The sequence below is a fragment of the Miscanthus floridulus genome, chromosome 4, assembly GCF_019320115.1.
Source record: "Miscanthus floridulus cultivar M001 chromosome 4, ASM1932011v1, whole genome shotgun sequence".
NCBI lineage: Eukaryota > Viridiplantae > Streptophyta > Magnoliopsida > Poales > Poaceae > Miscanthus > Miscanthus floridulus.
The window spans coordinates 102,102,347-102,126,772 of NC_089583.1; the positions used below are offsets into that span (position 1 = coordinate 102,102,347).

At 42.7% G+C, this 24,426-nt stretch overlaps 2 protein-coding genes and 1 pseudogene across 5 annotated transcripts; 2 read left to right on the forward strand and 1 right to left on the reverse strand.

The window, feature by feature from the left end:
• The first annotated feature begins 3,256 nt into the window (after positions 1-3,256).
• On the forward strand, positions 3,257-4,258 carry LOC136552364 (uncharacterized; annotated as a pseudogene).
• A 2,163-nt stretch (positions 4,259-6,421) lies between these two features.
• LOC136550170 (protein VASCULAR ASSOCIATED DEATH 1, chloroplastic-like) lies at positions 6,422-12,744 on the reverse strand. 2 transcript variants are annotated; one of them, XM_066541657.1, is made up of 18 exons: positions 12,439-12,744; positions 12,247-12,309; positions 11,429-11,482; positions 11,000-11,065; positions 10,803-10,898; positions 10,622-10,723; positions 10,391-10,488; positions 10,130-10,290; positions 9,982-10,022; positions 9,824-9,911; positions 9,652-9,738; positions 9,481-9,535; positions 8,976-9,042; positions 8,676-8,772; positions 7,853-7,914; positions 7,725-7,764; positions 7,309-7,589; positions 6,422-7,154 (listed from the first exon to the last, which is right to left on the reverse strand). In XM_066541657.1, the coding sequence occupies exons 1-18, from the start codon at positions 12,619-12,621 to the stop codon at positions 6,921-6,923; spliced, it is 1,875 nt and encodes a 624-aa protein (XP_066397754.1). In that variant the 5' UTR covers positions 12,622-12,744; the 3' UTR covers positions 6,422-6,920. The 2 variants fall into 2 exon arrangements, with proteins under 2 accessions (XP_066397754.1, XP_066397755.1); XM_066541658.1 differs by having other exon boundaries at positions 6,430-7,154; positions 11,432-11,482.
• A 4,944-nt stretch (positions 12,745-17,688) lies between these two features.
• LOC136552365 (COP9 signalosome complex subunit 7-like) lies at positions 17,689-22,143 on the forward strand. 3 transcript variants are annotated; one of them, XM_066543910.1, is made up of 9 exons: positions 17,689-18,017; positions 18,173-18,248; positions 18,902-18,990; positions 19,592-19,681; positions 19,897-19,941; positions 20,033-20,103; positions 20,910-21,042; positions 21,280-21,388; positions 21,867-22,143. In XM_066543910.1, exons 1-8 carry the CDS (start codon positions 17,850-17,852, stop codon positions 21,352-21,354), a joined length of 747 nt encoding a protein of 248 aa, XP_066400007.1. In that variant the 5' UTR covers positions 17,689-17,849; the 3' UTR covers positions 21,355-21,388; positions 21,867-22,143. The 3 variants fall into 3 exon arrangements, with proteins under 3 accessions (XP_066400007.1, XP_066400008.1, XP_066400006.1); XM_066543911.1 differs by having other exon boundaries at positions 21,283-21,388; XM_066543909.1 differs by having other exon boundaries at positions 21,300-21,388.
• Positions 22,144-24,426: the final 2,283 nt, after the last annotated feature.

Genomic DNA, 24,426 nt, shown 5'->3' on the forward strand with positions numbered 1-24,426 from the left:
AAATTAGAAATTCTTGAAGCATGCTTTGGGTTCGTTCGCCTTTTGCACTTGAAGAATTGAAGGATACCATTTCATCTTAAATCAACTCTTTGAAACTTTCAAGGGACTAAAGCTGCAATATATCTCATTAAGATCTCATTAGTGCCTAATTTGGATGTCATCAATACACTAAAACTCACATAGGGGGCAAATGCACTTTTCACTTTGTTGTGACACCCTATTGCTCATCGGCTCGTAATTTTCCTTGTTCATCTATAGGACACACTAGAACGTCGTCGTCTTCCTCTGTTCGCGTCGTCGGAGCCACCGTCACCGTTGGCAGCACCGCCTACTCTGTCTCCGCTTCAACCGTGTAGCAGAGCAAGTCACAGTGAGTGCCCTGATTATGTAGGAATCCTTAGCTAGGCTGATTAGGGTCGGATTTTCTTAGAACGCCGCTGCACCGGTGAGCTCTGCCCCGCCATGCCGCCATGGTCACGGGCAAGCTTGCTGCTAGCCCTAATCCGTCCAACAGACCCCTTAGATGGGTTCGCGTGAGTGAGGCGAGTCTGTTGGTGGCCTTCGCATCACCGAAGTTGTCGTTGTAGATCGCCGCTTTCACGCTGGAGCTCCGCCCAGCCGCCTTAGTCGCCAGCGTGCGTGCTGCGTTGCCCTAGATGCTCGATTAGTGCCACCAGTAGATGCGCGAGCAAGTGGCGAGTCCGTTGGAGTTGAGCTTGTAGCCGACGAGCTCGCCGTCGATGAGTTACCCATCGGTCAACGGCCGCCGCGCCGCGGTCAGCGCGGGCGCGACCCCGGTCCCTCTGTCGGTGAGAGGGGGGTAGAAAGAGAGCGGGTGAGAAAAGGTTTTATCCTTTTCATTTTTCAGAAAAATGTTATTAAGTGCTGAAACTTGATTAATTCATAGCTAAATAATTAAGGCCGGTAAATTTTTGAAAATTTTTGTGTAGCCTTGCTATCATGTACTCTACCTAGGAAAAATATGAGTTGACCATTTTAAGTACTTTTGCTATGATCAGAAATTATATCTTTTAATTAATAAATGGATCTTCTATGATTTTTATAGGCTAAAATAATTATTCTAAAATCATGAAAATTTTTGTGTATGATTTATATGCTTAAATCAACCTTCACAAAAAGTTTGGCTCTGTTTTGATGAATATAAATTATCCACTTAATTCCATGCTTTATTTATTAATTTATAAATACCAAAATACTTAGGATAAATCATAAAATGATTTGAGTGTACTTTGAGATTGACTATGGACCTTGAAACACTAATCCCTTGCTGTTTCTTGGCAACTTAATTTGATGCTTGATGTACTCATAATTACCTTGTTAATAATAAACAACCAAGTGCTTTGTGAGTAGTTAACCTAATTAGAAGTGAAGGAAAGTTGTATTCAAGTAATTAATCTTGTTTAGTCTTCATAATCCATGCTTAGCACTTTATCATTCTAAAACATGCATTTTATTTACGTTTAGTGAATGAGAGTGGTGAACCTTTGCTTGAGCAAGTCCCAGAGGCGGGCTTTCACTATGAGGAGGTTGGGTTTGATATCTGTGGTCCATCTGGGGAATCTGACAACCCCAACATCAAAGGCAAACCCCGGAGCATAAACCCATTCCTTGTGTTTTATAAACGTTAATCACTTAAGTCTTGTGCCTGTTGCATTAAGTAAGATTAAGAGTTGATTGATTACCAATCGCTGCATGTCTACGCATTTCAATACTATTCCTTGTCACCGTGCTAGTTATCATGGGTTAGTTATGCTTAGCAATGCTTAGTTGATAAGAGTCGGATGGTGATTTCATCATTCGCAATGGTTCGATACTTAGGAAATGTCCTGAGGCTTAATAATGAATTTGAATAACTTGAGACCAGACGGGACATGGAAATGGTCTTTGGTGGTTAAGCCGACAGGGTTTGGCTAGTCATGCTTGTCCCGTCTGTGTCGATTGAGGACCGTTCGTTGTAGGCTACCGTGTGGTCGGGACTTTGTAGTATTGGCCACATACTCCGGTAAGTCTAAGACCTCGGCTATTCCATTCTGTGAAAAGCTAACTACGCACTGGGAGTGGGAGATGGCTAGAGTAGCGTGTACCCACCTTACAGAAACATCACGGATGACGTAGGATGGTGGAGTACTATATTCTCGGGTAGCACAGACCGGTTCACGTTTTGGAGGACCCGAGTGAAGGGTGATATATGTAGGTCTAGGACCTACATATGTCGTGTGGTAAGAAAACCCCAGCTAGGCTTAATCGATTCAAATCGCCGTGCTTCTCGGAGAAGGAGACCCGATCCTCTGACCATACACCGTAGATTAATTAATGAAATATTGGTACTTATGATCACCTGATATGATGGTTAATGAAGTGGTTGAATTAGATCAGGTGCAAATTGAAGACTTGTAATGAATTAACTTGAACTAAAACATTAAAAGTAAGGATTAATCATTAGTAAGCTTTTATGTAAAGTTAATCTTAATTCTTGCTTCAGACTTATCTTGATTCCTCATAAGCCTGCATATCTTTGGAGTCTTTTCCTTTCGTTGGTTAAGTCTTATTGAGTACCTTTGTACTCAGAGTTCGCTAAACCCTTGTTGCAGGTGAGCCTCATCAGCAAGTTGGCATGTGTCCCTATTGACGGTTCTGGAGGAAGAGTCCTAGGAGTAGAAGTTTGTTGTGCACTCTGGCAAGGTCAAACTCTTTTGTGTGTTGTAATATACGTAGTACCTGTCATGCTACTCCACTGCCTAGATGGCTAAAACTTATGGTTTGTAATAACTAAATAAATGGTTTATAAATTTATGGTTTGTAAGACTTTCGTTGTTTATCCGATGTAATGGCCATGCTCGGCTTACTCCATATCCGGCTTATTCGGCTTCTTTTTTCAACCGGAACAGTATTTTTCTCTAACAATATTTCAGCCAGAACAATGTTTTTCAGCCAATTTCACCCAAGATTCAGCAAGCCGAACGGGGCCAATATGTTTGTATACTTGTACAAATGTTGTAATACTGTAATGATTCCTATGATGTATCCTGCTTGGAATGATTAGGTGGATGATTCAGATTTCTCAAAGACACCACTTCCGGAGTTGTCTACCTTCCGTATGCAGCAGTTAAAAGTCTGTAAGAATTCTGGTGCAGTTTTGAATTTTGACTCACCAAACCTAAACAACAGAACAAGCTTGGTTTATAACATGTAACCAACATGTATCTCTCATGCCATTTTGACACGAATGAAACAACTGCTTCTGCCTGCCTGCAGATTGTGATGGCTGCGACGGAGTGAACTCGCCGATCGCGAGGTGGATGGGCTTCTCGGAGCCCCGGTACGTCGGGCACATGGCGTTCCGGGGCCTCGCGGAGTACGCCGACGGCCAGCCGTTCGAGCCCAAGGTGAACTACATCTACGGCCGAGGCTTCCGTGCCGGCTTTGTCCCCGTCTCCCCAACCAAAGTCTACTGGTTCATCTGCTTCAACAGGCCAGATCCAGGTACTAGTATATTTATTCAGATAACAAATGCCACGATTGCTTTGCTCAGATGAAGGTTCCAGCTTCTAGCGTTGCACGGCCTATGGCACCTTCACTCGCTGACCATAATGGCGCGGTTGGTTCTGGTGTTGTTGGCTGGCAGGGCCGAAGATCACCGACCCCGCGGCGCTCAAGAGCGAGGCGCTGGAGCTCGTCCGCGGCTGGCCATCGGACCTCCTGGCGGTGATGCGCAGCACACCCGAGGGCGCCGTGGTGAGGACGCCGCTGGTGGACCGGTGGCTCTGGCCCGGGCTGGCCCCGGCCGCGTCGAGGGGCGGCCGGGTGGTGCTGGCCGGCGACGCGTGGCACCCCATGACGCCCAACCTCGGCCAGGGTGCCTGCTGCGCGCTCGAGGACGCCGTCGTCCTGGCGCACCGCCTCGCCGACGCCGGCGGCGCCGGCGCGGACGGAGCCCAGGCTGCCGCTGCCATGCGCGCGTACGAGGCGGAGCGGTGGGCGCGCGTGTTCCCGCTCACGGCGCGCGCGGGGCTGGTGGGCGCGCTGGTGCAGTGGGACAACGCGGCGGCCCGCGACGGCGTGCGCGGCCCGCGACGGCGTGGTCATCCCGAGGCTCGTCAGGCTGGGGCCGTTCCTGGAGCACACCAACTTCGAGTGCGACCTGCTCGAGCCGGCGCTGCAGTCGCCATGAGACGTGCACACCAGCTTTCTCCTGGACAATGTACATCAGTGCCCGAGCCATTTTTACTGCTCGTTCATACTAGTAACTACGTAGTATATTAATGGATTAAGTCCACTTCTTGGCCCTCAACTATTGTGTTAGTCTAATTTTAACCTTCAACTACAAAATCATCTAGTACCGGTACCCCAACTGTCAAAACCGTTCACTTTTAACACCTGGGCAGGGGCAAGGCTGTTTTGACCGACGTTGAACGGTTTTGACCACGCCATGCTTTTCGGCTTTTGGTGGTGTGTATGTGTGTGTGGGCCCAAAGAGATGGATGGATATGTGGCTGCCGTGACTTGCTGGTGAAAAACAAAATAAAATAACAGAGAGAGGGGAGGCAGAGGCATGGTCGTCGTGCTCCCAAGGCTCGTCCGCTATGGACGACTACTGGAGCTTCGTCATCCGGCGATTTCGACCACCATTCATGAATCCAAGAGCATGGGGAGGGAGAGGGGGATGAGGGAGTTCCTGTAGGCTAATCATCTCGGCTGCTGGCTGCTTGAGGGAGGAGATCGACCAAGGCAGTATGCTTGCTAAGCGGGAGAGAGAGAGAGCAGCGTGGAGCTTGGGGTGGATGGGCGAGCTCTGGGTGATGGAGAGCACCATGGCAAGGCACCACAGCGGCTGGCGAGCTTGGCTGGGCCCCGGACGCTCAACGCCTCGGCATGCATGGCTGCTGCAGAGCGCGCACCGCTGCCGCAGCCTGCTTGCGCCGCCATCCTGCTCGTGCACCGCCGCAGCCTACTCGAGCGTCGTCGCCCTGTAGCGGTAGCGGCGCGGGCGCAAAGCAGTGGGGGCGTGCTCGCCCGCCTGGCAGAGCAGCGCGCACGCGCGAGCCCGATGATGGCTCGACTGGAGCTACGCCTCACTGTCTCGTCCCCGTCGGCGCCTATGGCCCCGGTGGCTCGATCACCCCATCCGCCGCCATCCCCTAGCTCCGGCCGCCTCGTCCGTCGCTGGGGCGGACCTCCCGTGCCCGCAATGGGGCCGAGCTTGCCTGTCCGAATGCTGCTGGAGCCGGAGGAAGGAGAGGGAGGGAATGAGTGGGTGACGCGCGGGCCCCACATGTCGCTGAGATGCAGACCAGCGTCATACGTGGTGGTCAACGCCAGCGTGGCGTGGTCAAAACCGCTCAACGTCGGTCAAAAACAGCCTTGCTGCCGTCCAGGTGCTAAAAATGAACGGTTTTGACAGTTAGGGTACCGGTGCTAGACGATTTTGTAGTTAAGGGTTAAAATTAGACCAACACAATAGTTGAGGGACCAAAAGTGGACTTAATCCTATATTAATTAACCTCAGATTGACATGTACTCCTTCGTTCCAAGATGTGTCTACAGATATCTGAATTATCTACGATATACGTTTCAAAAAAAAAAACTTGATTGAGATAATAATGTACGCCTCCACCTATCTGATGTTGCTATCTGAATTTCAGTCGAGATGTGAATGATAATGCATCTGCAAAATCAACCTATATAGTAGAGCATCAGGAGCGATTCAGAGTCTGGCACGCAACATCCTTGAGCTCTCTCTCACTGTGGAGGACAGTTCTTGCAAAATCTGAAAGCACAGCGAGCACGTAGCTCTTCGCTCTGTGCTTAATTCTGTGCAGACAACTCAGCCAATGGCAAATTTTGCAATAGCACATCAAACATACTCCCTACGTGGTATTGACCATTTCACACCACATGCACTGAAATATGCCATGTATCATATGAAGGTGTGGATTTTGCTGCAGCAAAGAGCTTCCGTTCGTCACAAACCGTTCATCAGTCATCACTAAGAAACCACTAGCTGCGAAAACGGACGGCCAAGATCACTTGCATTAGCAGGAGCGACTGCACCTGATCTCCGTGCAGTAGCAGGTGCGCGTGCTACACCTGATCTCCGTGCGTGATTAGAGCGTCTCTAAGAGTCTTTCTAAAGTTCTCTCTAAATCATCATTTATAAAGTCATTTAAGTAAAAATCGTTTTCTATATATTTGTACCCTCCAGTAGTTTTTCTATATCTCGTGCCATCTTTGCTCTCCGTCTTTGGAGAACAAGAAATCCAAAATTGGTATTATTCACTAAAATTTCTATTCCTAAACGTTATTAACTTATTATGAATGGAATATTCTAGCACAATCGCCAAACAGATGGGTAACCTCAAACGACAACTCGGAACATGATGGACGTTGACCTGTAAAGACACCTGTTCAGGTCTGGTATAGGTGTTGCAAAACTGAAGAGTGAATGTGATGCTGATGCAGTAGAGGCGTTACGATATGCGGGCTTCCGTTCATGATGTGTAAACTGGAACCAGATCGAAAACCATATGTCCTTTTGCCACCCGTGTCATGTCTCAGAGCAATACATAAAGCAGGAATAAAAAGAACTACGTTTCGAAAAATTAAGTCAAGTTTTTTTTATCACACCACCGTGGCGTCATTGCAATGACACATCCCTCACATTGTACTTGTACATCACCCCAGCGTAATGGGTAAGATCCGAAGATTCAACTATTTACATCGAATCCTATTCCGGGATCTGGCAGTTTTGCCTTACGGCAATACCTCTGCAACAACACTCCACCTCTCCGTTTGCATCTGTACCAACAGAACAAACACTGAACAACATTTCCGAGTAGTATCGTATACACCTACGAATCCTCATCACGAACTCGTGTCCCTGTCATGTACACGCGCTGCGGTCATGTGCTGCCCCTCAGCCTCTCCAGTCTCTCCAGGTAAGACCTGAGCCAGGCAAACTCGTGCCTCATCCTCTCCATGTGCGCCTCCGCTACCTGCATCTCCTCGCTTAGTAAGCTGAGGCGCTTCTGCACCCACTCCATGCTTTCTTTGCTGTACCCTAAACTGCCCGTCGAGATCCCATGAGGAGCCATTTGGACCTGGGGGGATCTAGTTAGCAGAACTACGATGGTCACCTGCATCAGAAGTATATGTCAGAATGGTTGGTAGTCAGAGGATGATTCACTGATCATTTTCATCATTTCATGCCATTGGTTATGTTCAGATATTTTTCAGTTGAGGTTATTCAGCACAACAAACTGCATAAAATCAAAAAAAAAAAAAACTTGCCTGCATTAGGATAATGATAGCCACCAGTGCCACTGCTAGTACTGGACCAAGTTGGCTCGGTCTCATGTATGAAGTTAGTGAACCCCACAATTCTTGTGAAGTGGATGCGATGGAAGAATCTCTCCCTGTTCTCTGCTGGTGATCTTGAATAGGAGGAATGAGGCTTCTCGCACCAGATTCATCCTGTGAGGAACTCACCACTGGAACTGCTACTTCCACGGTATTTTCCTCGTTTGTTGTAGCCCCTGGTTGAACACCAGAATCAGTTGTGCTGGAGGTGCCTGTAAGAATGGATGGAAAAAATAGCCATTTAATTGCTTCATAACTTAGCGTTTGCAGTGAAAGGGGATGCGGTTCATATAGAGAAAAGTTGGAACTGCAGCAACTATTTGACTGAACCGTGAAGTACAAATTACCTTTTGATCGATCGTATTCCTGCTTCAAAAGATCATGACCCTAAAAACATGAAATGAGAAAAGATTATATACACCTCCAAATGGAAAGTAGCACTGAGAAATATTTTCAAGTATGAGAATAGACGTACAAGCTTAATCCAGAGGCTGAAAATTTCACGGCATTCATCTTTTGTCGACTGCTCTATTTTTCCTGTGATTTAGATATTTAAAGAATATAAGCAATGATGCCATACGTTCTAAATAAATGGTACTATATATGATTCGGGTGTTGGAATCAACTAATTGCACAAACATACAGACACCATGATAGCAAAATTCAAGCATGGAATCTGATCCACGATAAACAACATCTTCAAGAGTCTCTACATCAACTCCATTCTATTCATAGTGATACAATCCTTAGAACTAAGCCCCTCAGTTTCACTGAAAATAGCACGGCAATCCAAAGAACCAACTTGGCCAAATCAAGTATATGACATATTGAACTGCGGGGGGGGAGGGGCTCCACTTACTAACAATAACTGCTTGTGTCATTTGTACCCAGGTAACCATTACTTTGTATGTTTTTCCAACTATGCGACTAAAAAACAGTAAATACATAAATAAAAATGTGCACCATTGTTGTGGAAATATATAGAGCTGATATAAGTTGTAACCCTAGGGGTTTCCTTGGCAAATTATGTTTTGGTTTATCAACACATGAGCTGAAACTTAACATAAAAAGCATAGCTTGTAAGATTCAGGCACCAGGTTAAGTTGGCCTAACTCAAATTAACAAACTTTCTCGCAGAAACTAGAGTTGGTAGGGGGTTAATTCTGAAGGCATGCAAAAAATGGGCCCTAAGAATATTGAGGACATTTTGAAAGTGGAGGATCCAGGACACAAGGATGCAGGATAATTCCAAATATGGTTCTCACTAGAGCATTCAGGATACAATGGATGTAAATTACCTCTAAATATAGTTTTCTTTGAGAAGGCTACATTAATATATATCCTGAGGTCACAACAGTTCTCATCTAGGCTATCCTGTTCGACATCCCAGATGCCCTGAAGGTAAAAATAAGATCAAACAAGAGTTAAGGGCTTAAAGCTAAGAGCAAATCAATGTTAATATGGCATATAAGAACAGATGTTGATACTTGATAGAAGCAAAATGAAAAATCATAAATACATTATTTTCCATTGTACACAAAAAGGAAATTCCAAGCTAGATAAAAACCAACATTATAAACAGCATTTGAATTACTCACCTCTACAGTGAAATGGTCCCCATATGGGGCATCACCTATTGACTGAGAGGTTTGAATCATTAGACGCCTACAAAGAAGTGAAAGAAGTTAATTGCAGGGAACTGTAACATGAATTATTCTTCGGAAGGGAAACATTGCTACAAGAAACAAGCATGCGGCAGATTGAACAGAACTAGCAACAGATTACTGCTAGCATGATCATGTCTGGATGCCAAATTGATAATATCTTAACACAAAAGTTGGCACGGGACATCAGGTTAGAAAGCTAAGACATGCACATAGTGATCAACTACCAAGAAGGCAACCTGATCGAACTAAAATCCAAAAATAAGAAATTAAGGCATGAGTTTTGTTCAGGTACAGAGCTAAGTTTGATAAAACCAAGTAACCAACAAAAGAAGACACTAAATAATTGCTAGTTCTACAATCTCAATTTTTTATTCCATAATGACCAAGGCTCAGTGAAGACACCACTTAACTGGAAGAAAATGGATCTTAGACTAACCTGTTTTTGTAGAGACGAATTTTCTGAACCTCTTGACAAGTCCCAAATTTTGCACCTAAAGACAATTCAGAGTAATCAAAGTGGACCATAAGAAAATATAAAGCAAGTCATAGCCCATGTCATATTCGATGCCAATTAATTTCTTCAGTCAACTGAAAGATCTTGTCTTACCAAGATAAATTTTTATCGGATGCAAAAATGAGACATCCCTTACAAGTCCCCCTTGCTCATCTGTACGCCATTTCGAGCAACTAAATTCTGCAGGTCATCCAGGTCAAAACTCAAAATACTTCTAAAGACCAAAAGATGTTCATGATTAAGGAAAGGATAGATTGGCATCAACCTTTGTCACCACATTTTTTGTGGAAATCATCCACAAAGCCAAAAGCACCATCAGACAATAAGAAATTAAAGAAAACCTCCACAGGCACCTGTTTTTAGGATGTTAGTGTTGTAAACGTAATTGTCAATACTACTACAAAGAAATGGAATCATGCAAACCTGAAACTTTGACTCCGTGATCATAGTGTAAGATTCAGGTACTGTGAGAAAAGGCATGATCGTTTAGTAAAAACAAATCATGTAACGAGTGGCTAGCAAACAATTAATGATATCAAAATAAATAGGAATAACAAAGATGGCAACAAACCACTAGGAGGAGCATCATCAAGTGGTTCCAAATTGAATGGGTTTAGTGCGATGATGTTGTCTTCGAGTCCATTCTCCTCAACTTTTGAAAACCTTTTGGAAATGTTGATGTTCGAATCACCACCATCAGCACTACTTGAGACAGCTGTACTATCGACAGACCTACAGTCCAATATGTTTGAATCATAAATAATTATAGAGAAAAGAAGTCGATTTCAAGATTTAAGACAAGCGTAAATCATTTTTGTCCATAAGCCAAAACCTGTCCGGTGGTGATGAATCTTCATCTTGTTTAGATTCCTTTGCTCCTTCCAATAAAACATAACCATTTTCTTCACTGCTACTAGCTGACTTTGTCTCCTATATAGTGCCGTAAAAGATTCCATGTGAACAATAGTTTAGAAACAAACAGTAACTCCAAAGTGGCAGCTCCAGGTCAACAGATTGAAGTTACCAATGTGGTAATGATTCATAAAGAAACAAATCTGCTAACCTGACGATTAAGGAGCAATCTTGCATCACTAACATGTTGTTCCCAGCCATCTACTATAATTCGATAGGCTTCATCACGTGACAAGAAAGATCCAAAAAAGTGCTGAAAGCAACAGGACATTAGTGCAAGTGGTTTAATAATGTATACATACAAGAAACTTAGACAATGATAGCTCCCTCACCCTTCTAGTACCAGCAACAATTTCAATGGCATTAGGGAAAATGGCAGCTGTCTTTGCTTTACGAACATCAGTTACCTCTTGCAAAGGTATTGTTTTCTGGATAACAGGAACAATGTCAGGGAACTTCTCGAAGTCAACTAAACAAGCTAGAACAGCTATATGGTGATGCTCTCCTTGGATCATTTATTAGTTATTACCTTTGTCTCATATCCAAATATGTTAGAGTAGAAGCATATATGGTGAAGAAATAAATACATATGCCCCTGCAAGATAACACAATTTAGTAACAAAGTCCATTAAGAATGCTCAGTTTAAATATTACATTTATTTCCTTAAAAGATAAAAAGATAAGTGTGCAATTTAATTCAAAAACAATTTCAAAGTTGTCACATGACCCAGTAGATTTTTTAGACACAAGGCACTGGCTTAGCATTGATGAATACTTAATAATTTTACAAGGCCAAAATCTGTTCATTTATTTCACTTTGAGGTTAACAGGAGATATATTTATGGAAAAAAGCACCGCAAATTTAATAGGAGCATGTACTCATATTTTCACCAAATATAATGGATGACAGATAAATGTATACTTTATTGTAGTGTCATGGAGACGATCATGTAAGAACTACCTGAAGAAGAATATTTTCTTGGAGAGCGCAGTTAAAATCTTGCACGAGAACCTGGATGACACGAAAAGTTAAGTAAAATGCAAACAACAAATTGCATTCTCAGTTTCTCACTTGCATAAATGAAAGTGTACCAACCAAACAACATTTGTGGAAATCAGTGTTTTGCTTTATTCAAATGGACATGATAGTCCATAAATAAATGTTACGGAATGGCAAGTGCTCTCAAATCAAATGGTAAACTTGACATGTATGGTAACAGGCTATGTTAGATGGACAGTTGGACACTTTGGCTTAAGCGTTATTGCTCAAAATCCACCTATCAGACTACCTTTCAATCAACTATCAGCAAAATAATTAAGTATTATCGCTCAAAATCCTCCTTTTTGTACAGTCAACCAACTGTCAACCAAATCAAAACGCGGAAGGAAACTCATGAAACTACAAATCGCTTAGGAGTGAAGTCAAACCAATAATTATAACAAGGCTCCTCCGAACTCACTCATATAATTCAAACCAAACTCTTAAAGCAAGATGCTGGCGTACTCCAGAGCAAAGGAGCAAGATGCTGGCATACTCCAGGGCAAAGGGTAAAGCAGCGAATTAATTAATTATGATAAGGTTTCTCCTAGAAAACGACGGGTGATCAAAAATCAAAGCCCCCACGAAATCAAATCCCCTCAGCACCAGTACGAGCACTTGAGCATCCAAATTCCCCCAGAACGGAACGATCACGGCCCAAAGTCAACAGCTAGATCACCGGAGGGAGGAAGGAGCTAGGGATCACTCGGCACCAATCGGCCGCGCGTCCAATTTACCTCGTCGGGCGGCAGCCGGAACAGAAGCCTGTACTCCTCGCTCCTGCTCGCGAGCAGCGGGCCCTGCACGATGAAACACAAACACCGCGCCACATCAGACACGCACCAGGGCAGAGAAGGAAAAAAAGGAAACGAGGTGCGATTCCAGCGGTGATCGAATTCGCACGCAAGCGCCCTGCGCGCGGCACCCACCGAGGCGTCGGCGGCGGAGAGCTGGTCCCCGGAGTGGGCGGAGGCCGGGGAGGAGGACCCGGACGCGTCGACGGCGGGCGGCGCCGACGCGAGGCGCCGCGGCGGGGAGGCAGGCGAGGGCGCGGCGGTGGGGATGTCGGTGGGGCTCGCCCGGCTCGGGGAGGCGACCGTGGGCGAGGCCATGCCAGTGGACGCGGGCGAGACTGGGGTCGGGCGCAGTCGCGCGGAGTCGGAAGCGGAGGGGGGGCCTCGCCGGGACCGGGAGGAGGGCGGGGTGTGATGGTGAGAGAGAAGGGTAGGTGAGTGAGCGCAAAGGAGAGGAGGAGGGTTTGAATAATAAAGGCGAGGTGCGTGACGGTGACGTGTTCCGGCTCCGGCGTTTCTGGCTCCACCTCCACCGCCTTCCGCCCCTGCTATGGTATGGGTTTGGTCGTTCCAGACTTTCCGAAGAAGAAAACGGGCAGAGAAGACTAGTGCGTTCGGCCTTCTGTTGAATTGAATAGAATTATCTCCCGTTTATAATCATCCTAATACATGTTCGGCTGGTATTAAAACCGACTGATATATCGACTGAAGTTGTTTCATTGTGAGAAAAAAATATTGTAGGTTCTAGCTGATAAGCCGGCTGTTTTATTGTAAGAAAAAAATATTTTCTTTCGTCATCAATATAATAACTTTTTTATATGCAGTTGCCTGAAATTAGGCTTCTGTTCAGGCGATAGGTATTTGCCCTGCTCTCTCTGTTCACAGACACTCAAAATAGGTCTGTCAAACAAAATCCATATGGACATCAGTTTGTACCGGCACGCCGCCGGAATAAACGCCTGATTTTAGGCGACTGTTCAATAGAAAAAGTGTTATTATATACACAATTTTAACTTGAAACTTTGAGTAGTAATAACGTATCTATTTATTATTATTATTACATTACCAAAAAAATATCCTTCTGTGACTATATGCGGCCTTTTGGTTTGGCTGTGGCTTGTCGTAAACGATCGTAAATTTCCAGCCGGAACAATATTTTTCTCTCACACAAACCAGCCAGCAGTACTTCTTCACGAACCATCAATGATATAAACCAGCCAATCGAACAGGCTGACGATTTTCTAGATGCCGGTGATCAAATAAACAGGAAAAATTGAGTCGGAACAAAGATAAGCTTATATTTGCGATGGGAGAAGTAAAAAGGCTATCAGAAGAGTAACTCAAGAGATATATGTGGGAGTGTTCGGCTACTGGTTTTAGCATTCCTCAACAACGTGCACAGGAAAATTGTTGGAGAATAGAAATATATAGAGATCAGCCCCGTTCGCTTCACTGAAAAAACAAGCCGAAACACTGTTCCGATTAATTTGTTGTGAGAGAAAAATATTATTTCAGCTGAAAAAAGACTGGATGATAAGAGAAGCGAATATGACCATTGATTTATTCAAATAACTCTTCAAATAATGGTTCAGAGAGTAAGTTTTAAAAGGACTCTTGAAACAAAGTTTTAGCAATACATAGACAAACTTTATATTTGTGAACGGTAAACAACTTACAATCACATACTCCTGGGTCACTGAACAAGGAGCGGCCGAGCAGATAAGGTACAGTTTAGTCCAAATCCAAACAAGAAATCCGACCAACAGTATTTTTTTTCTCACAATAAATCAGCATCGACCGGATTTATCAATTAAAAAAAAGAAAAAAAAACAACAACAAACAGACCGAACATCTTCTAGTTTGGCGGCATGACAGCCAGCACCAATAGACCCGGCCAAATCCGGCAATAAAAAATGCCAAAACCACGAGTGCCGACGACACTCTATACGCTCCTCGCTCAAACGTCGCATCTCCGAGCGTTGCGTCCCGTCCATGCGGCTATATCCAAGATTAAGAAAACACCGCCATCTACGATTAGCAATTAACAAGTTTGGATTGGATGATAAACTAAACACCATGACGCGCCTTGTTCGCTTAGTTTATAAGCCGTATTTTTTTTCAGTCAACGAACATTATTTTTCTCTTACAATAAATCAGTCAACAGTACTTTCAGTAATGGCTTATCAGTCAAGCGTTTCAGCCATGACTTATCAGCCAAACGGACAGGCTATCGCCCTATTCATTTGAGCTTGTTTGACTGATAAGTCCTGACTGAAAGTACTGTTGGCTGATAAGTCATAGCAGAATATATTGTTGGTTGATTTAATATGAGAAAAAAATATTGTTCATTGTGGAAAAAATATGACTTGTAAATCAAATAAACCCAAACGACAGGACGTACGATTGATTGAGAGGGGCCGGTTGATGGGACACCCAGGCCGGCACGCCACGGCGAGACCGATCAGGCTTTTTGGCTTGGGCTCGGCGTCGGGGCAGGGGCAACCCGAAGCGTGCCGGTTTTGGCCAGGGATCGGCGATCCCCGCGGCGGGGCCACGGCGACGGCGACGCGGCACCGGTGGCGTCGGTGGCAACTCGGTTCGTCGGCAGTCGGCCGGCACCCGCCTCCTCCGCCTAGCGCGCGACCGCGGCGTACGGGTGCGGCGTGACGCGGTGCGGAAACGTACAGGGCCGCTCTGGCCCGCTGATCCTGTCATGCGGGGCCGCGCCGGGCCGCCAAAAGCGCGCGTCGGATGGCGTCTCGCTCTGTCCTTGTCCGAGACCGAGAGATTTGATTTGAGACGCGGGCGAGGACGGAATGTCTGGAACCAATGGGCTCGGTCAATTTCGTTGGGCAGACGTGTTACCTCACGCTCAACTTTGAGATGTGTTGAGATAAAAAAAAAAACTTTGAGATGTGTTACCTTGTGTTCATGTTGAAACTCATAAAGATAGGATTGGACTCTGTGTTCGTTAAAAAAGATGAGTCGACGTGCATACTTATGAGCATGTGCATAACATATTTTCCAAAAGGAAAAAAAAAAAGGACCTTCGGAGAGCCCTTACCTTAATTGTCCATCTTAACTAAATAGTTCCAGTAGCATTCGCAAAAAGAAAAGTCCCAGTAGCCTATAGTCAGTGGAATATGATTGACAACTTTGATTCTACAACTATATTTCGTCTGCTCTCCCGCCACACAAGAAAAAGAAAGGAAAAATATAGCACATATGCAGACACTTGCATGTATATGTGCTGATGTGCACACTGTCAACTGACTCTATCGAGCCATCCTCAAGTCATGTTATGCCTTGAACCAACATTAAACATTCATTTGAAATCATAAATCAATATTATCCACAACCAAATCATATTCTAAATATTGTCCATCACACTCACATGACTACGAGCTAAAAAAACACTCACATGACTTGGCTCATCTTTCTGTGATTCTATGGTATTTCATCATATATGAGCTTGCCATCATAAGAGGTCATTCTATTTATACATGGCCTTGTTTCTTTCTACTTTTGCACTTTGGCTTGCTATTTATTCCTAATACCATCACCGTTGATAATTTTCTTCCTCGTGCTTTCAACTTGACCAATATCCATGCATAGTGTTGTTCAAGTTCTTGCGCATATAATAAGCAACCAATATTGAGACCATCCACTGTATATTGTATCATTTGTCATTTGACCCTTGCTTAATATTTCTCCGCTTATGCATTCTTGACCCATTCTTCAACACTTGATCAATACCAAACAACTATCAATGTCTCCCTAATCATGTAAAGCAAGCCGCTGCGACAAAATCATATTCATTTCGCAGTCTCTTTTTGCCTTAGCAAATAGCCTTGCCTCTTGTTCTTTCAACATATGACATTAGCATGATATGATCATTAACACTGAAACAAATTCAAAGAACCGTCCTGTTAAACTCATTAGTCCTTCAATTGTCTTATCATCCACCCACCAAAAATCCACTAAGAGGCCTAGATGCACTTTCAATGATTTATGTATTGATCTTAAATTTGAATATCCAAGCAAAAATCCAATAAACACAAACAAACAAATAAATGAAGTTATTAATATCCAAACAAAAATTCAATAAACACAAACAAACAAATAAATGAAGTTATCATGAACTATTTGTGCATGGAATTTAGGGTCCGTTTGGTGGGGATCTAGATTTTTGTAGACAAGTATAAACAAGGTTTTTCTTAAGAAACGTTTTAGGTGATGAATTAGAATCACTTTTGTGGGACCGTTTGGCTGGTAGGTTGGATTTTGATTCGAAAAAGTTGTTTTACATAAAAAATCAAATCAATACAAAAATGCTTAAAAATTCAGAACTTTTTATGGGCGAAGAATACTTTAAATACAACCTATTTTAACCCGTTGCATTTTAAAAAGTTAGCTAAAAAAATATGACCGTTGGTATACATGGGAATCTAGAAATGGAATTTAGCAAAGCCAGCTCAGCCAAGAACCCTTTCGCTCACCGCAATATCAACGTTCTGAGGGATAATCATTTCCATGTCATACCGTTTGACAACGTTTCTTTGGATTCCAATATGAATGAGAAACAATTCCACAAAACCAAACAGTGCCTTAACTTCCAACTCTGGGATATTCACTTGATTTAATTTATTTTAATGTCCATCTGAAGGGAAACTCTCACAATATAGACATCATTTCATTAAGAAATTCAGTAATTATTTCTAGTATAGTTTTATATTTCATATACATATTGTGGATTTGTTTTATTTTATTAAGTACACTAGTTGAAGTTTCATCAAACAATAATACCTCTATATTTATATCTATACCTAATCTTTAAAAAAAAGAAAAATAACTTTGCCCACTTTTTATATGTTAGCCCATCCACCACAGATCACTACCCCGCTCATATCCCACTCTTATTGTCGATATGTTTCCAATCTCAATCCAACGTGAGACCAAATTTCTAATCTAGGGTTAGCACAATTCAAATCCAACACGAGGGAATAATTAATGACATTTTCCTTATTAATACAATCTATCAAGATCAGCTCCACATGACCATGCAAGGTTTTGCACGTGCGTGCAATGTGTGGGTATATTTGCCAGTACTTAATATTAACCATATCAAATAAGTATTATTATTTTTTGTTTTACGAAAACGAAATGTATTTTTATAATATACCTATTTGACATACAAGCTGGTATTACTGTATATAAATTTAATCAAATCTAGAGTAGTTTGATTTATCCCAAATATAGAAAGACCAAGACACAATATTTTTTAGATTAACAACAAAACCATTTTATCGGAACAGGTGGGCAATATTCGGTCGCAAACGCAACCTAAACGCCCGCACTAGCAGGCGCAGGCGTGTAGAGGCCAAAACCCTCCAAACAAACTCGCGGAAAGCCGCACCGTCGCACCGAGAGAACACCATTAAGGACGGACGCGAGAGCGAAGGCCGAAAGCGAAACGCCCAAACACCGGGAGGCCCCGTCGGATCCTCCAAACCCTAACCCTAGCGCCCCCGACTCGCCGTGGGGCGATGGCGATGGACGCAGAGCGGCGGCAGGCGGAGCTGATCGCGCAGTTCTCCGCTCAGGCGGCGGCGCTTTCGTCCGCGCCGCAGCTCGCCGCGCTGGTGCTCGAGGCCACCTCCCACCCGGCCCTCTTCGCCTTCTCCGAGCTCCTCACCCTCCCGGCCCTCTCCAAGGTACGCACCCCGCCCTTCGGCGGGCGCCCTGCTTTGTTACCCCGGTGCCTGCTGCCGGAGTAGGGTTAGGGTATAATTATCCGTTTGTTTTCGCGTCGATTAGGGGGTGCGCGGCTCGATCTGACGCGGGTTTGTTTGTTTGTTTGTTGGCGCAGCTCGCTGGCACGCAGTACGCGTCGTCACTGGACTTGCTCCGGCTCTTCGCCTACGGTACCTTGAAGGACTACAAGAGTAAGATCGTGGTCTGCGCCTTTGCAATTGTTACATTGTTTTGCCCTTTGCGGCTTTGCGTTCGTTGCTGTGCGTCTCAGTGTATGCCCGTTGGTTCTGTGGGCTTTTCCGTGGTGCGCTGTTCCGTCTGTTTAGTGCTCCCAGCAACTCTACCTGTGGCTTTCAATAAAAGCTGGACCATGGGTTTCTGGTCTAAATATCGAGTATGAACTCGGAAATTTTACTCTGGATGAATGCCATTGGGTGGGTGATGGAGCTCTAATGTTGAGACACATTTTAGAGAATGTTGCTGAGGACTCGAATTTAAAATTTTATTTCTGGTCAACAAACTGAGAACACATCACATGTCACATTGTCATGCTAGCGAACAGAGGTTGAGCGATTGAGATGAATTCACCTTTTTACCAACTACTATGAATCTGCATTTAACTGTTCATAAATAAGGTTATGAACTTACTTGTGCTTGTGGACTTATATCCTACCGTGCACTCCACTTGTAATTTCTGGAATTTTCTGCTTGTTTGATCTACCATTGCTGTCAGCGTGCATATTACTTAGTGGTTAATGTCCAAGTTTGGCTTACTTATTGGTACTGCTGTATAGCAAGATATGCACACTGTTTTGTTCGCTAATGTATCTTCGTGCAAGTGTAGGTAATTCTGGATCACTTCCAGCATTGTTGCCTGACCAGGTCCGGAAGCTAAAGCAACTCAGTGTGCTAACTCTGGCAGAGTCAACTAAGGTGCAAATTCTGATGAAACCTATCTAATATTTGGAGCAATCATCTATAGCATGCCAATGACACAAAGGCGGGGTGGATCTATATTGCCATTAGTGGGTGCAGGTGCGCACCCACACAAAATTGAAAAAACAGTGATTATGGCTAAATTTTCACCATATCTGCACCCTCACAGTAAAATTCTATGCACCCACAAGGCGAGCCCACCCCCCTCAAATTTGCTCTAGCTCTGCCAAGCTATGCTTATTTGTTGCCATCACTTGCAGGCATGTAAATTGTAGCTACCCATCTTGCATGTCTGTTGTATAGGTTTCTTAATCCTCCTCTTTGTTCTTCTAATGGTAAATATTTCTGTGTAGTAGCCTAGTAGGAACTAACTTTGAAGGGGAAAGTATTATTTTCTTTGGTCAGTTAGTTAACCAACGGCTGATAATCTAACCTTATTATGCGTGCCAAATCTATGAAATACATGGACCTATATTATGCTTAGCTTAACATTGGGAGAAACATTCTTGTAGCAATATTTTTTACCTTCTACTCCATGCTATATTTTTTCCTGTAGAATTCTAATGTACTCCCTTGTTCACTATAATTCTTTCTTCAGATACTACCGTATGATCAGCTCATGCAAGAGTTGGACGTTTCCAATGTAAGAGAACTTGAAGATTTCCTAATCAATGAGTGCATGTACTCGGTGAGTTGTTACATCCTCTTTCGATTATGCACTTAATCTTGGTATAATCCCTGTGAGACTTGTAAATGTGTCATTTGAAAATTTATCATTTACCACTACTGGTAGTATTTTTATTATTTCCAGTGGTTTTACTGTGGTCTCTAATACTTCTAGTGTTGCCTAAAGTAATTTTGGCATCATATCCATAATATATAATATTCTGCATGTTTATGTAGGGTATTGTTAGAGGCAAACTGGATCAGATGAGAAGGTGCTTTGAAGTAAGATGCTTGCAGCCTGTATCTGTGGCATCATTTTCTATTTGTCTAATGATAAGTTTTCTTATAAAAAATTTCTCTTCATTCATTTTAGGTACAATTTGCAGCTGGAAGAGATCTTACACCTGATCAGCTAACCAACATGATAGAGACCTTGTCTGACTGGTGTGTATGCTTATTTAAGATATCTTTCTACATCTAGTAAATGCGCATGCTTGTTTAATACAACTTTTCTACTCCCAAAAAAATGTGAATGCTTGTTTTCGTAATTGCCATTTAATTTTATTTCTCATATACAACGTTATGATGTCACATTGTGGTTTGTTTGCCATGGGATGGACAACCTGTTTTTCTGTTATGTTTATTCTTTTATTGATTGTTTGCGCTACTCTTCTTGGTGTCTTACAAGGTTTAGTTTTATGAGATAATTTGTTTTGGTAGGATGATCATGATCATAGTCACAACTCACAAAGTTCCCAGGTCGAGGAATGTGGTACTCTACTTGTGAGAGGTCTTTAAACCGCAGTTTCAAAAATGACCCTGTGTACCCTGGTTGGTGTTGACGTTCCTGGGTCGAGGGTCGATGCCTTCTACCTGTTTTATGTGACTATGATCATGAATTCATGATGCGATGAAATAGTGTGCACATATTGTTCCCTAAAAGCCATGGCCTGTTTGAGTAACACTATAAATTAAGGTATAATTGCTTTGTGTTTCTTAAGGTTTTTCCTTTTAACTGGATAGATTTTCATTGTTTCTTCTGTTGTTACGGTATTATTGTTAAACTGGAAATAGATAATATCAACTTAAGAAGATCATATGGTAGTGATTTCGGCATCCTTTGCTGATGATTTAGTTCTGTAGCAATCTGTCCATATGGTTACTCAATTCTTTTTGTGCGCTATGAGGTGAAACTCAAAGAAAATAAAGTGCATTTTTACAAGTTCTGATGAAAATGTAACTTCGCTCAGGTTGGGAACATCAGATAGCCTGTTGCATCAAATTCAGGAGAAAATCAAGTGGGCTGATACAATGAGTGAGGTGAACAAGAAGCACCAGAAAGAATTTGAGGACAGAGTGGAAGAGGCCAAAAAATCAATCAAGGTGAGCTGGATTAAACTGAAGCATTTGTTATTCATCACTTTTTCTTGTTATTTGTAAGATTGAAGAAAAAAGGAATAATTTGCATCTTCTTGTGATGGGTTATGCTCTGTTATCCTCATTTTCCTACTGATATCTGACTGCCTTCTGTTTTGATTTATTATTATTATTGAGTGTTCATATAATGGCAACTACTGTATTAAATAGTGTTGCCGCACCATGTTTCTTACTTGATGGCAGAAGTTGAACAATTTAAGCAGGCAGACATCGACTTACGGGGGCATGACGACTTTCTCTCTGAATCTGGAGGAATAATGGATTTTGAAGAGGACCGTGTCCGACCAAAAAGGTAATAAAATATAGGGCACTCTAGGTTTGTTGTGTGGTTATGTATTATCCTGCTAATTTTTAGCTTTTGTGCATCTGTTTGGAGATATTGTTCCCTACTTGTACAAAAGTATAATGTTTTTAACTTGCATTATAAACCTATTAAAATATTAGCTACCCCCTCCATTCCAAATTGTAATTTGTTCTGGCTTTTCTAGATACACAACTTATTACTATGTATCTAGACATAATCTATATCTAAGTGCATAGCAAAAGCTATGTACCTAGAAAAGCCAAAACGGCTTACAATTTGGAACAGAGGGAGTAGTTTTTAGCTAGCATTTGTAGCTTCAAGTATAGAAGTTTAATGTTTTGTCTAAATTTGTACATGAGCTACCCTGAGTCACCGTTTTATTAACCCTCCTGTTCGTCCTTTTACAGAATTGTATTCTATTGTGAAAACTGTAGTGCTGTATTAATTTGTTATACTGATATTGCAGGAGGCGACAACCACCGGCGTAGTTTCAATTAAGCCCTTACCTATCTCTCCCAGAATGGGAACTGCTGATACCTTGATTGAGACATTTTGACGCCAGAGTTTGGAAACTTTGTACATCTGTCATGTCATGCCTCCACTGTAGCGAGCCAGTTATTTTGCCTTCTGGTCAAACTGCTCGTTTGTGTTTTTGGTAGGGATGTACAAGGTCAAACCTTAACGTTATGTTGTATTTATTTGGTAGTAAATAGCCCATGGCACTGGGTTATTCTCGAGTTTCATTTCGTCCTGTCGTGCTTGTGATGGATTGTGTGGTGAGGTGCTCACAGGGTCGTGGCCATGGCCCATGGGCACAGCAGGTGCCCTATTGGCGATTGATGTGACGTGAATCTTCACCATTTTTATTTTTCAGGTGAGAGATCCGCGCCATTTTTTGGTGAAGCGTGGCTCTTGGCTGAAATTTTATACCAGCCAACCGGATTCAATTTTCTCAAGATTGTTTTTGTTTCTGACAGATCCGCTCCAATTTTTTTCCTGAAGTTTTGTACCAGCCAACCAGATTCACGTTCTCGATTGCGCTGAAAAATAATGTTTGCTGATTGTTGTGAGAAAAACATTGTACAGTAATAATGTCCCATAAACTTAGGTCTTGTTTAGTTTTAAAAAGTTTTTCCAAAAAGTGCTACAGTAGCCATTACATTGAATCTTGCGATACGTGCATGGATCATTAAATGTAGACGAAAAAAAACTAATTATATAGTTTGGTTGAAAATCGCGAGACGAATGTTTTGAGTCTAATTAGTCTATGATTGAATATTAATTGCCAAATAAAAACGAAAGTGCTACAGTTGTCAAATTCCTAAATTTTATCTAACTAAGGGCCTGTTTGGTTCCAAATAAGTCACCTACTTATAAGTTAAAAAGTGAAATAAGTGACTTATTTTGCCAAACACCACCAACTTATAAGTCACTCCTGCTTATAAGTTTTAAGTTGGTTCACCCCTGCTTAAAACTTATAAGTCACCCTTTTCTGCGTGGAGCCCACAGCTTATAAGTCATCTATAACCAAACCGGCATGACTTATAAGTCAATGGTTTTCAGTCACCTGACTTAATAAGCAAACAGGTCCTAAACACAGCCTTATGCGTCCTGTCCATTACCCAAATAGGAAAAAAACAGGAGCAGGTATGTTCCAAATTGTTCCCCGGTTTGTGCAGCGTGCGTCGCCAGCTCCAGGCATCATGAACTTGGGTTTGAGCTGTGAACAATCCATTCAGGATAACATTACGGCTAGAAAGGGCTAAGTTTTGTTATTACAGGGCGCAAAGATAATGGAAATTCTATCCAAGGTTGAAAACTTTCACACAGATTGTCATCACGCTGAACTGAAAGTTTAGGAAAAAAAACAGTATGCGACCCTCGTCGAGGACATGTACAATAATGTTATGACTAAAGTTCGAACAAACGATGGTAACACAGATTACTTCTCGATTAAAATTGGATTTCATCAAGGGTCAGCTTTAAACCCGTATCTCTTTGTCTTAATAATGTATAAGGTTATCAGTAACATACCAGGGGATATCTCTTACTGTATGTTGTTCGCTAATGATGTAGTGTTAGTGGACAAAAGCCAGACTTAGAAAACTAGAGTTATGATGGCAGACTCTTGAGTCTAAAGGTTTTAGACTGGACAGAACTAAAACCGAATACATGATATGCGACTTTGACGGAGTTACACAGGAGGAGGGAGATATGAGTTTGGAAGGTCAAGTAATGCCGAAGAAGGATACCTTTCGGTATCTGGGATCGATGCTACAGAGGGATGGAGATATTGATGCGAACGTTAGCCATAGAATCAAAGCAGGATGGATCAAGTGGTGATAAGCTTTTGGTATTCTCTGTGACAAGAGGGTACCACAAAAGTTAAAAAGCAAGTTTTATAGAAGGGCGATTAGATCGGCTATGTTGTATGGAGCAGAATGTTGGCCTACAAAGATTCAACATGTTCAACGACTGAGTGTTGCAGAAATACATATGTTGCGATGGATTTATGGTCACTCAAAAATGGACCGAGTTCGAAACGATGATATGCGTGATCGTCTAGGGGTAGCACCAATTGAAGAAAAGTTTGTTCAACCTCGGTTGAGGTGGTTTGGCCATGTCCAAAGGAGATCTCCAGAGGCACCAGTGCATTGTGGAGTCTTAAGCCAAGCTAATAATATGAGGAGAGGTAGAGGAAGACCGAAATTGACATAGGAGAGATAATAAAAAGATATTTGAAAGCTTTGGATATATCTAGAGATTTATGTTTAAATAGGAGTGCTTGTAAAGCAGCTATTGAAGTGTCTGAACCGTGACTTAGGGCTCTTGATGGGTTTAAGTCTAGCCTATCCCAATTTACTTGGACTGAAAGGCTATGTTGTTGTTGTTGTAAATGACAGGAAAGAGAGTGTTTACAGTGTAGTTTACTGAACGATAACAGAAGGACAAGGCTATCTCTATGTTACATGATTGATTCGAGGCTTGCTGACTTGCTGTTTTAGAGGTTAGCGTAGCTGCTCAGG

Coding starts and splice junctions, on each gene's coding strand:
- LOC136550170 (XM_066541657.1), bottom strand. CDS start 12,621: ATGGCCTCGCCCACGGTCGCCTCCCCGAGCCGGGCGAGCCCCACCGAC. Junction 12,310..12,438: donor TCTCCGCCGCCGACGCCTCG/GTGGGTGCCGCG, acceptor TTCATCGTGCAG/GGCCCGCTGCTCGCGAGCAG. Junction 9,912..9,981: donor TCACGGAGTCAAAGTTTCAG/GTTTGCATGATT, acceptor TCCTAAAAACAG/GTGCCTGTGGAGGTTTTCTT.
- LOC136552365 (XM_066543909.1), top strand. CDS start 17,850: ATGGCGATGGACGCAGAGCGGCGGCAGGCGGAGCTGATCGCGCAGTTC. Junction 20,104..20,909: donor ATAGAGACCTTGTCTGACTG/GTGTGTATGCTT, acceptor AACTTCGCTCAG/GTTGGGAACATCAGATAGCC. Junction 21,389..21,866: donor GACCGTGTCCGACCAAAAAG/GTAATAAAATAT, acceptor CTGATATTGCAG/GAGGCGACAACCACCGGCGT.